The following is a 13,617-nucleotide window of genomic DNA, read 5'->3' as shown; positions in this document are numbered from 1 at the left end:
ACTGGGGTTTTCCAGAGATGTACTGTATTCTAAATTATCCCAGTCTTCTGTCCCAGTTTTCATAGAAAATGCACATCTATAGATTTTTCCTACACTGAATCATTGATTGAACAAAGACTTTTTAAGCTTTTGTGTATTTCAAAAAAATACCATTTTTATTTTTTTATTTTAATGTTCAGTAGTTCTATATGCCCTTTTCAGAAAGATGAAAGTAGAACTTTTCATGTTTATTCTAATCTAGTTTCACTCAAATTTACTTTGACATGCACTTAGATACATAAATGTTCATACGTAATAATGGTGTGATTAAGTTAATTACTTTCTTTATATGTTGTTATAAAAATAGATCATAGAATATTTTTATTATATAAAAGCTTCCAGATTTAACACAAATTTCTCATGTAAATGTGAGCTAGTAGCCTAGTTTCATATGTTTTAAAAACATGATGTTTAAGGCTCTGTTTACTCTTTTAGCTCATTCTCATACGTTTTACATAAGATTATTTATGTTTACCATCTCATCCACTTTTGAAATATTTTTCCCACAGTTATGCAGAAGGCATGGAGGGAAAGAAATCCTCCAGCTCGAATCAAAGCAGCCTATCAAGCTTTAGAGCTAAACAATGAGTAAGTTGGAAAAATACATTTGTTTTAAAGGAAACACAAGCAAATAATTTTGTATTTCCTTTTATCTGTTCATAAGATTCAGAACAGTCTCCATTTCTATCTTGTACTCTAGAGATAAAATTTACAGTGTTTACTGACATCTGTAATTTGCTTGTGGAAGTGTAAATTATTATATGGTCTTATATAAAGTATTTTAGAAGTTCTTTTTAAAATAAAAGACTACTAATGAAGAATGCTAATAATACTTAGTAGTTAAGTACCTGTGTCTCTGTTTTATTTGGTTTTTCATTTAAATCATTCATTTAAAGCATTCATCAACCTGGGAACTTGTACTCAGCAATGGGCTTTGAGACGTGAAAGAGGATTCAAAAGTAGCTGTCATTTTTTTCATGTTTACAGCATTTACTTTCATAGCGCTTTGTGTTATCTTTTTATCTTAAGACAAAAATGTAAACCTGACTCAGTGTTTAAATGGCACAAATCAGTGCCAGTTATCCTAAATAATATAGAATAATACACTTTAAATAAATGTTACATGTCATTATTCAAAGAATGCTACTTGGCTAATATGAATTGAGAGTGTTCCTTGAAACTTTCTCATCATCAGTAAGAAGACCCTCTTAAGAGAGCAAAATAACAGCAGCGTGCCTCAGCTAGTGACTGGCTGGCAGGAACGCGACCGCCATAGTGAGACTCTGAAATAGGCAGAGCTTTCGTGAAGTAGCCTCAGATAGTTGAGTCGAGCAGAAATTACCTGAATGTAAGAGCGCACCCCTTGGCTCTCTAGCTTGCCCTCTGACTCTAGCCCAGTGGCATTCTTGAAGACAAAATGAACATGGCAGCCCAGATGCAGGCCTATCAGGCCCAGGAGCAGAACTGTGCCTGTTGGTTTCACTCATGTGATGGTCCCTGAAGCACCAGCCACGGCTTGCCTTTATTCCAGTCACCTTGAAACTCTCTGAGTCAACCAGCCGAAGATGAAAATATTTAGAGGAAAATATGTTATTAACCATCTGTTTCTTATATAAAAGATAAAACAAAAGAACAAGAAAATAGACAAACTAGAAAATATATGAGGAAAGGTTAGGAAATGAGACACTGGAGAGTAAGGCCTCAGAAAGCTTCCACAAATTCTTGGGAGCCTCAAAGATACAATTTTTGACAGAGTTGGGCACATACTCAGAAAATACTTGGTTTTCAAATCTTTTTAAGCCCATATATTATCTTAATTCATGAAAACAAAATGACAAAATCCAATATCATTTTATGATAAAAATATTTAAAAATGTTAGCTATGTAAGGAATGTCCTGCCTAGATAACGTTTAGGTTGGACAGACACAAGGAGGAAATAAAAGCTCTGATAGCTGTGAAATACCTGAGTGAGTGTTGAAAGTGCGTCCTAGTGCATATATATAATATGCACATGCACACACACATATACATATACACACATATACATATATGCACAAACATGCACACACACACACACACACACACACACACACACACAGTGCTTACCTGTGGAGTCTTGGGTTTTGTACTTTGTTCATAGATATTTAAGAAACCTTTATCTGACCACTAATTAAGCACTATGCTAACCAAGTACAGACCTCATTGGTCACACATAACAATACTTAGTTATAAAATCATCAGGAACCCTACCATACAGACAACTCCAACAAGCAGCAGCAACAAGAGGGAGTGCAGAAAATCAGATTTTACAGTTGCCATAATATTAGAGTTAAGATTTTCAATTTTCAACAAAAAAAATTATGAAGTGTGCACAAATCATGGGTATGATGGTACATATTTGTAATCTCAGGAGTCAGGAGGCTGTTTCTGAGCTCTGGGTTAGCCTGGGGTACAGCCAGACCCTGATCCCAAACAAAACAACAAAAACCAGCATTCAAAGAAACTAGAACAAAAATGGAAAAAGTATTCATGGAAATGACTTAAAAAATAAAAGTCTGAACTTTTTTAATAGACTTTAAATCATCTATTTTAAATTTGTTCAAAAAAGTAAAGACTACAAGAAAGGTCCATGGTGATGTCTAATCATTAGAAAATTATCAATATGTTTTTGACATTTCATCAAGGACATCTGGGCACATAAGGAACTAAGAGGACATCCTGGGATTGAAAATGCAACTGAAATAAAAATGTGCTCCAGGAGCTCTGTGACGGGTCTGAGTGGACTCTTCATGGCTGTGTCAGGTCATGGGAGCTCAAGTAGTCTCAGAAACAGGCAGCTGTCCTTAAAGGCGGAGAAGTAGAGGGTCTCATAATCCCGCACTCACTACTTCTGTCTAACACAGGCAGTTGAGCAAGAAAGGAAAAAAATGTGTCTGCATTTGAAAGGAAGAAGTAAACTGTCTCTTCATAGATATGATTGTACGCCTAGAAAACCGTAAGGAATTCATACAAACCTAGTCGTGCTTATAAATTAGGTTTAAAATGTATGAGTATAAAGTTAGCTTCATTTCTAAATAGTTGTGATAAACACAGCTCTATTTACAATGGCAGGAAGCATAAGAGTAAATTAGCCAAAAAGTGTACTAGCTGCACACTGATAGCCAGAAAAGCAGCCGGAGGGATGAAGGCCTGGCGACCTGAGCGTGATCCCAGAACCTAGGAAGGAGCAAGCTGACTTCTAACAGTCACCTACTCACTTCTGAACACACGTGATGGCATATGTGTGCCCACAAAATGTTGTTCAAATGGTTAAAATAAAAAGACCAAAACAAGTGAGAAGGAATCTTCTGCTCATGTATTATACAAATTAAATATCATTGATTAAAATGTCAGTGCTCCCCCACATCAGACTACAGATTTAATGTAACTCCTGCTAAAATTACGATTCCTGGAAGTAGACGGTGGTTAAAAGGACTGGCTGCTTTTCCAGTGGACCCTGATTTGGTTCTCAGCACCCACATGGCAACTCACAGGTGTCTGTGATATCTGTTATCTGATGCCACTTCCTAGGAATCCAATACCCTATACTGGTCTCAATGGGGATTACATGCATATAGTACATAGACATACATGCAGACAAAACACTCATACATATAAAAATTATTGAAATTGTAGTTACTATGTTTGTAGAAATGGACAAACTGGTCTTATCATTTGTGTGTTGTTGCAAGGGACTTTAGTCAAAAACAATCCTAAAAAAGCATTAGAAGACCCATGCTTTCCAATTTTAAATTTACTACAAAACTAGATGGCTAAGCCATAAGACTAGACAACTAGCCTGGTGGGTTCCAGCTGGGAATCTGCACATAAGCTCGTGTCTGTGGACTTTCAGGTGATTTTTGATGGAGGTGCCTAGGCAGCTCAGTAGAGGAAAAGATGGTTTTAGCAAAAGATACCGAAACAATTGGATAACCACATCTACGGGTTGGAAATTGTACTCCTCTTCCTCACAGATACATATCCATTAATTAAAAATTAACTAAACTATAAATTCTTATCAAAGAACATGGAGTGGGTCAGGGATGTATGTCTAAGAGTGGGGCAATGAGAAGAGAGAAGAGAAGGGGAGAGAGTGGGGTGGGGAGGACAGGAGAAAAAAGATGGGGCAGTCTTATGCCTCCGGATTTTCCAGTGGTTTAACAGACAAGACAACAAAGACACAAGCAATATGGTAAACCATGGACTCTTTTGGAGAGGTGATATGTGACTGTCTGTGGGGAACCATGAGAGGCAGTAGAACTGCTGAAAGATTATGGCACTTTTGGGGATGACGAACATGCTTTATGTACTGGCTACAGTTGTACAACCTTGAAAATATATTAAATGTTTTAAGTTCTCCAATTGTAATATATTACACTGATGGGTCTACAAGATGGCCCATCTGGTAAAGGCACGATGATCTGGCTTTGATTCCCAGAACCCATGTAGTGGAAAGAGGAAGCGGAATCCTACAAGCTGTCCTCTGACCTCTACATGTGTGCTATGGTGTACACATAGGCACACATAATAAACAAATACAAAATAAGCACATGAATTAAATAAAATTTTACACTGGTGTGTGAATTTAACCCATTTAAGATGAAAGAAAGTCATTAGGTATGCATAGGACTAATTTTTTTGTAATAATATATCTAGATTCAAGAATATAAGGCAAAATTGCCATGAAGCATATAATGTGATTTGTTGTGGTTTTGGTGGTACTGGGGGTAGAGCCCAGGGCCTTGCACATGCCAGACAAGTGCTCTATCCTGGAGCTACTTCACAGACTCCCCCCCCCCCCCACACACACACACTTTGGGAGACAAAAGCTTCCTGATGTGCCCAGGCAGTTCTTGAACTTGTCACTTTCCTGCCTCACTCTTATAAGAAGTTGGGATTATAGGCCTGTACCACCAGACCTGGCTTGTAATTTAGTTATGTTAGGAGTTGGGGATATATCTTAATGATAGACATTGCCTACCATGTGAGTTCCTGAGTTTTATTCCCAGCACCACAAAACAAAATAATAAAATTATGTTGATATTTAAGATTCTATTTCATCAATTTTATCTATCAAGGTCTTACAAAAGTGGTGTTTTGTTTTGTTTTGCAGTGCTGGGATCGAACCCAGGGCCTCAAGCATGCTAGGCAAGTGTTCTACCACTGTGCTATATCCCCAGCCCTACAAAAAGATTTCTTTCCTGGTTATTTAAAAGTGTTTGAAACAAAACAATAAATACAAATATCTGATGATAGGTGTTGTGACGTGCATCTATAATAACTTGAAAAGCTGAATCAGGAAAACGAGAGTTCAAGGCTAGCCTGGGTTGCGTAGCATAATTCTGTTGTGAACAACAACAAAAATTTGAAATTTGTTTTGGGGATGGCCAGTAGGATTCTTAGTGTTTAAACCAGTTTTATAAAAATCTAATGTAATGCATTGGAGAAATGTGTCGATTAGTAAAAATTATTATATATATATAAATTTAAAATGCTATCTGAAAAATGTCCCAGTGATGCAGTTTACATTTTCATATCTGAAAGGCCTTCTTGGCCCTAATTGAGGGGATGGCTATCTTTGTTGTTGTTGCTATTGTTGTTGTTGTTGTTTTTATTATTATTATTATTATTATTATTATTCATTAATAGGCTCTTGTCATAGAGTGCAAATTACATGGGACTCCTCTATAGTCGAGGCTGTCCACAAACTCAAGGCCCTCCTGCCTCAGGGTTCTGAGTACTGGGATTGTAGATGTGGGTGATAGCTACTTCAATCACTGACTTTTGTGCCTTCCCTTGCATTTTTTGTCAATAATCTTTGATTAATTGGAGCATGTGAACCATATATGTAGCTTTTTAGATTTCCAATAGCCATATTTAAGAAGTTACAAAAGAAATTAGTTTGAGTGTTTTGTTAATAGTCAAAATATAAAATGTTTTCACATATGATTAATTTTTTTAAAACCTATTAATGAGGTATTTTAGATTTTCTCAGTCTTTAAATGTTGATTATGTACTAGCATGCCATATCAGTTTAGATTAAATGTTCAGTAACTGCTGTGGCTGCTGACTTAAATGCTGGACTCTGTAGGCTTGGACAAGCAGAACTAATACATCATCTTCAAACTAAATGTTCTGGTTATTTATCTGAATGGAAGGGAAACTTTTTGTTTTCTTTCTTACACAAAGCCAAGAATTAGTTTATTTTATTGGCCAGCTGTTGACTTTAAAGATACAATCAAAAATCTCTGTGTTTTAGCTGGGTGAAGAAAAGAAACTTGGGGAAACATGGGTGTGCGTTTGAGCATTGGTGTATGAGAGGAAGGACTGGAACACAGACTTGTGTGAATAAGCCCATGAGAGGCCACAGACAGCCTTGGGTAGAAAAGTCTTAGGGTAGGACTGTTTCTGATCACATAGAGGGTCCTAGTTAGCCAGCCCAGGGACTCTCCCAGTTTGCACTCCCATAGTCGCTAATACAGAGCAGGCAGTGGCTTGGAGCAGGTGTGACCTGTGGGGGTGTGGTGCTTACAACTACTTTTTAAAGCAACTTTTTGTGAATCTTACTTTTTCTCACCTTCCACAAAATCAAAGCAAAGGGTCAGAGAGCAGAGATAGAAATAAAAAAAGACAGAAAATAGTGAATAAAGCATTGTGGGGTTGGACGTAACAAATATACTAGTGTACTGCTAGTGAGTTGACGTACTGAATGATGTTTTCTTTTTAACTCAAAGATGGAAAGTATAGGTAGGGATGAGGGAAGCATGGCATACAAGGGCCTGTGCAAGAGAAAATGGCCTTCACCCTGAGCTTAACGTTGCCTTGCTTGCTTGCTTTATAGCTGTGCCACTGCCTATGTTCTCCTGGCCGAAGAAGAAGCAACCACCATTGTAGATGCTGAAAGGCTCTTTAAACAGGCACTCAGGGCGGGAGAGATCATTTATAGAAGGTCACAGCAGTGCCAGCACCAGAGTCCTCAGCATGAAGCTCAACTGCGTAAGCACGTTTAAACTGCTTATTCCTCCCTTCCCCCTTTGGTTTCTCAAGGTGTTAGCCTCACGTTTGCCATGTAGATGAGGATGGTCCAGAACTGGTCTTCCCTTCTAAGCTGGAATTCTAGGCCTGTGCCACCAGGGCCAGGTTTTGTCTTTAAGTTCTGAACTTTGTGTTTAAAGCATAAAACAACAATAATAAATTAATATATAAAAATTTGCTAGTTTTTATGAGGCAACTGATAGATTCTATTTCTGACCTGATAATACTAACAAGCCAACGGTACAGGAAGAAGGATGTATTATCCTGACAGTGTTTGTGGAATGGAACAGATTTGTTTAGTTACCTAGAAAAAAAATACACTATTTTGAGACTGAGCATTTTCTTTCCTACAAGAGCTGTCTGGTCACTAGACAAATAAGACTTTCTAGAGACTCCTCTAATGATGCCCGCAGTACTAAGATTCTCTCTAAACAGTAAGCATTATCTTTCTCCAGATCCTTCCTCAGAGCAATGGAGGGGTATTTTTTTGCATTTCCAGGAATCAGATCCAGGTTTTTCTTCCCACATGCTTGACAGTATATAACCCTGAGGTGAACTCCCAGTCCAAACAGCATTTTGTTTGCTCTTCATCTATGGATCTGTATGTGGTGCCAAAGGGTGGGTCCTTCTCTGCTCTACTCAGCTTCCTCCCTCCTTTCCTCCCTTCCTCCTCCTTCCTTCTTCCCCCCCTCTTTTCTTCCCTTCCTCCTCCCTCCTTCCTCCCTCCTCCCCCTTCCGTATTTGGATCTCTCTGGTGCCTGCTCCTTTCACACCCGCTGGTTTCCTAGCCCATACTTCAGTTTTGTATGTGACATTGGTTCTTTCTCTGATTGATTTTTCTCCAGCGTGCTTGAGATCAGATGAAGCACAGGGACTGCTTTCTTCTGGAGATGCTCTTCTGGTTAGGGTTGCGACACTTACCAATGCTGTTAGAATGGGCAGTGTTGCTGTTTCTGACTGAGACTTGTAGCCAAGGGGTTTTAGTTTCATGATTTTGGCAGATACTAAGCAATAAATTGAAATATGTTTACACAAGGCATTATCTCTTAGCAGCTAAGTTCTACATCTTTTGTTTATGGAAATTAAAATTTGGCTAATGTTTTCTCTTAGTTAAATACTGGTGTTTACAATATATTTCATTAAGGCATGTTATTATACAAAACTATTGGAATAGTTAATTTTGCAACCTGGAACTAATGAAACTACATCTATAAAAAGCTCTTGCTATTTGTCCTTGCATAATATCAAATGTAATTTTTTAATTTTAAAAATTATACTTATTTATGTATTTATAATTGAATGTATGTGCATATGCACACATGCATGCATAGAAGTCAGAAAAGAACTTGTGTGTCAGTTTTCTCCTTCTACCATATGGATCCCAGGGATCAAACTCAGGTCACCAAGCTTGGCAGCAAGTGTCTTCTGTCTTTTGAGCCATCCCACTGGCCCATGTTAAAGAGTGTTCTCATAGTCCTTTCTAGAAAACATTTTTTAATTACTAACTTAATCAAATTTATATTATTCATGTAAATTTTGTAAATTTAGAGTCTTTGAGCCAAAATAATAATACTAAAATTATAGGTTGTTTATGTAGAAACTTGAAATAGACAAATATATCTTCCTATTAATATCTTCTTGTTTTCTGTCAGTATTAAACTCATCAACCAAAGAAATTATGTACTATGCTCAAATTGCTTACTACTAGAGGAAAAAGTAATCAAATATATTTTAAGGTTTTAATATTGGAAACACATAAAAATACTTATTATTTATCACTTACATTTAGCATTCATTAATAATAATGTATTTTGATATTTAATTTTTAAGAAGTTTTCCAAGATGAAATGTTAGGCCATGATACAAAAGTGAGAGTTGTGTAATTTTCTTGTTGTTTTAAATAGGGAGAGATACCAATGTACTTGTGTATATTAAAAGAAGATTGGCAATGTGTGCAAGAAAATTGGGAAGAATAAGAGAAGCAGTGAAAATAATGAGAGATGTAAGTAAATTTGATAACTGAACCATTATGTCACAACCCAAAACAAACAAAAACAAAAAAATTATCAGTTATTTTAATGCAGAATCACTTATTATTTTATTTTTATTTTTTCTTTCTTTCTTTCTTTCTTTCTTTCTTTCTTTCTTTCTTTCTTTCTCTCTCTCTCTCTCTCTCTCTCTCTCTCTCTCTCTCTCTTTCTTTCTTTCTTTTTTTTTTTTTTTTGAGACAGGGTTTCTTTGTGTAGCCCCAACTGTCCTAGAACTCACTCTGTAGACCAGGTTGTCCTTGAACTCAGAAATTCGCCTTCCTCTGCCTACCAAGTGCTGGGATTACAGGCATGCGCCACCACTGCCCAACTATTTTATTTTAAAATAACTTGTTTTTATTTTATGTGCATTGATGTTTTGCCTGCATGTGCCTGTGTGAGGGTGTCAGATCCCCTGGAACTGGAGTTACATGTAGTTATGAACTGCCATGTGGATACTGGGAATTGATCTCACGCAGGTCCTATGGAAGAGCTGACAGTGCTCTTAACCACTGAGCCATCTCTCCAGCCCCAGAATCACTACCTTTCAATTACCCATCTAGCAGGACAGTAAGTGCATATATACATATGTACGCACACATACATATGTACGCACTTGGAACATGGTCTCACATTGTAGCCCTGGTTGTCCTGGAAATCATTTTGCAGACCAGGCTGGCTTCCAGCTTACAGTGGTCTGCCTGCCTCTGCCTCCTGAGTACTGGGATTAAAGGCATCACTGCCCAGCGGATATTTTTAATATATGTATATTTCATAAGGTTAAGATCTTTGTAATTTTATAAAAAGGAAAATAACATACTTTAACAAACTGCTGAGTTATTTTGTCATGATTTATTTTGATTTTAGTCCTTTTTTTCCTCTTTCTTTTAATACACAGTTGATGAAAGAATTTCCTCCTCTTACCATGTTGAACATCCATGAAAATCTTTTAGAATCACTTCTAGAATTGCAGGCCTATGCAGATGTTCAAGCAGTCCTGGCAAAATATGATGGTGAGTTTTTTGGTGTGTATTAGTAGATAGCGTGGGTGTAGTCTCATCAGTTATTCTTTATTGTCTCTTTCCAGTCTTAGCAGTCAGTTTTCATGGAGCAGGTATAGCCACTTATCAAGTATCTCCTTTATCTGTCTTTCCAGTATCAAAAGCTTACAAGAAGGAGCTTTTCCTGTGGGAGGATGTATTCTTTATTAACTGAGTACGTAATATGTGTGAGGCTCTTAGGATGTAATGGTGAACAGGAAAACATGGCTTTCTCTCTCATTGCATTTAAGACTTCGTGGAACACACAGAGAATTGGACAGTATACAACAGGTAGCATATGAGGAAAGGTAACTGGAAAAGTATAGACACTGTGCACATAGTAGGGTGCCTCGTGGATTTTGGCATCTAAGAAATACCAAAAGAAGTTGCACTATAATCTTTATAAGAATAATTCAGAATTACAGTTTTAAAATTATTTTTAGTTAAAAAAGTGATTTATATAATTTCATTGCATCCATATAATAACCATGTGATGTGGACATGTATTTAGGCTTTAGGACAAGTATTTTTACTCTTCATAGGTACTAAATTAGGAAACTGGAGTTTAAGAAGGTTAAATATTGGGTAATATTTCCCAGTAAATGAATCTTGATTCAGCTGTTTCATTTCTTTGTTTGCTAGTTATTTTGTAAGAATAATTCCACATATATTAGCTATTTGTATTATTATAACAATAACAGTTGGCTACAAATGGATTTGGGTCAGTGCTGAAAGCAGACTTTCTTTTCATTGATTCAAAGTAAGATCAGTTTAGTTTGCCTCCCTCTTAGATCTGCCTGCCTCTATCTTTCCCTCCTCTCAAGTCCTGGTATTAAAAATATAGTCCACTGTGCCCAGCTAGGATATTTTTAATGTGCATACATTTCTTAAGGTTTAGGTCTTCATAAGTTTATTAAAGATAATTTTTACTTTAATAAACCTGGTTCAGCTCCTCTGAGGTTTTCGGTCATGATTTATTCTTTTAGTCCCCCTTTTTAATCCACAGTTGATGAAAGTCCATGCTGCAATTTCCTAGCTCTTGCAATGTTTCTGCTCACATCTCTCATGTAGTAGAACATGGACTGTCACTCACAGGTCCTGGCAGAGGTTCCTGCCATTGGCTTAGGATCCCCATGATTTGGGAAGGTTGAAGTGTGATATATTTGATAGGTTACGTTTATTTCTTTTAAATAACTGGAATTCTTAGACAGATCTTCACAATGGTTAGGCTCATGGGGAAATTTGTGAAAAAGTCCTTCCATATGTAACCTACTGGATGTATGGCCTATTGTGATATTTGTGTTATGCAGGCTTAGGGACTGAATATAAAAAATTAGAATAAGCCGGGCAGTAGTGGTGCATGGCTTTAATCTCAGCACTTGGGAGGCAGAGGCAGATTTCTGAGTTCGAGTCCAGCATGGTCTACAGAGTGAGTTCCAGGACAGCCAGGACTACACAGAGAAACCCTGTCTCAGGAAAAAAAAAAAGGTTAGAATAAATTAAAACCTACTAAACTGAATAGAGCCTACCTCGTTTGGTGCTTCCATGGCTTTAGTGTTCATGTATCTCATTGTACATCACTGTACAGACCTGAAGTTGTTGGGATCTCGGTTCACTGTAAGCCTGAGCTGAGTTCCTCATGAGAGCACTTCATTATCTTTCAGTACCACTCTTTTAGGCATTGTTCTGAAAAAAGATTTATTTTGCTCATAATCTCAGTTTAATTTTATATTCTATGAAATGTGGTCACATAAAAAATGTAGAAAAGACAAAAACTTAGAAAAAAGTTAAAATTAATCCAGATATAATAGCAGTTAAATATTTTAATTTTTTCTATTATTGGGTTTTACATACTTTTAAATACTGTGGATTTCCTCTGACTTGTCTTATTGTAAACAGAATATTATATATGTTTGTTGAATACCTGTTATAATTATACAGAGGATTTTTATCAATATAGATGTACTGGCTGTTTTTTTGTGTCAACTTGACACAGGCTGGAGTTATCACAAAGGAGTTTCAGTTGGGGAAGTGCCTCCATGAGATCCAGCTGTGGGGCATTTTCACAATTAGTGATCAAGGCGGGGGAGGGTCCCTTGTGGGTGGTACTACCTCTGGGCTGATATTCTTGGGTTCTATAAAAGAGCAGGCTGAGCAAGACAGGGGAAGCAAGCCAGTAAGTAACATCCCTCCATGGCCTCCGTGTCAGCTCCTGCTTCCTGATCTGCTTGAGTTCCAGTGCTGACTTCCTTTGGTGATGAACAGCAGCATGGAAGTGTAAGCTCAATAAACCCTTTTCTTCCCAACTTGCTTCTTGGTCATGATGTTTGTGCAGGAATAGAAGCTCTAACTAAGACAATAGATTAACCCCTCTGTACCATTTTCCATTTCAAAAAGAGATCAATAAAGTTGTTACAAGCACCCAGGGATATACCACTAGAAAATAGTAGAATCTAGAATCAAACTCAGACCATCCAACAGTGTGTCCAGGTACTACTGTATTACAGCTGATGAGTTTGTCCTATGACTTATAACTGACCATAATAATTGTTACAGATATAAGCCTTCCAAAGTCAGCAGCCATCTGCTACACAGCAGCGCTACTGAAAACAAGAACTGTCTCAGATAAGTAAGTATTTAGGAAGCCATGTTATTTCCAAATCATTTGGAAAGACTTCTGAACATTTAATAAGTTTTTTTCTTCTTACTCCTTTCTGTTTCCTTCCATATAAAGATCTTCTGTGACTTTGAGGCTTTTCATTGCATGTAGATTGGTGACAGAGCTTATTAGAGTTGAGTAAACTGGGACTCAAATTCATACTCTAATATACTCTAGATATAGCTAGGCAAATTGTTACTTTGAGAGTAACATTAGGAGGCTAAAGAGATGACTCAGGTTAAGAGCACTGGCTGCTCTTTCAGAGGACCCGGGTTCAACTCCCAGTGCCCACATGGCGTGGCTCACAGCTGTTTGTAATTGTAGTTCTTGAGGATTCAATAACAAACTCATATGCAGACAAAATACCAATGCACATGAAAATAAGCTTATGAAATAGAATAATATTGTAGAGTGGTTTGTGAGGAATATATGAATTAAATGACTATAGCAATTTCAGTGAAGAAGGAGCACACAAAGAACTGAGCATGGACCTTATATCTGTAATGCCAGCTTTTGGGAGGAGGAGCAGGAGTTTAAGACTAGCTTTGGCTATATAGCAAGCTGAAGGACATCCTAGGGTATAAATGTTTCAAAAAAAAAAAAAAGCACACAGTTAATATGGTAGCAGTGGTACTGGTAACAGTAAGGTCCGTAGTAGGCAGATTGGTTTCATCTTGCCTTGATACCACATTGCAGTTACTCCATCTTACAGTCTGGCTGTCCTTAGCCAGTTCTATTTATTTGGCAGTTGAAATATTCAGAATCTAGCCAGGTCCA

General features: G+C 37.2%; 1 protein-coding gene across 3 annotated transcripts in view; it reads left to right on the top strand.

The window, feature by feature from the left end:
- St7l (suppression of tumorigenicity 7 like) overlaps positions 1 to 13,617 on the top strand; it is a 66,615-nt gene that overhangs the window by 18,316 nt on the left and 34,682 nt on the right. For all 3 annotated transcript variants that reach the window (XM_052179563.1, XM_052179565.1, XM_052179564.1), the window contains 5 exons: positions 549 to 627; positions 6,921 to 7,075; positions 9,019 to 9,116; positions 10,040 to 10,154; positions 12,738 to 12,810. In XM_052179563.1, coding sequence (XP_052035523.1) covers positions 549 to 627; positions 6,921 to 7,075; positions 9,019 to 9,116; positions 10,040 to 10,154; positions 12,738 to 12,810 — 520 coding nt within the window. The remainder of the gene's footprint in view (positions 1 to 548; positions 628 to 6,920; positions 7,076 to 9,018; positions 9,117 to 10,039; positions 10,155 to 12,737; positions 12,811 to 13,617) is intronic.

The sequence above is a fragment of the Apodemus sylvaticus genome, chromosome 4, assembly GCF_947179515.1.
Source record: "Apodemus sylvaticus chromosome 4, mApoSyl1.1, whole genome shotgun sequence".
Classification (NCBI taxonomy): domain Eukaryota; kingdom Metazoa; phylum Chordata; class Mammalia; order Rodentia; family Muridae; genus Apodemus; species Apodemus sylvaticus.
This window is presented reverse-complemented; position numbering and strand designations above follow the sequence as displayed.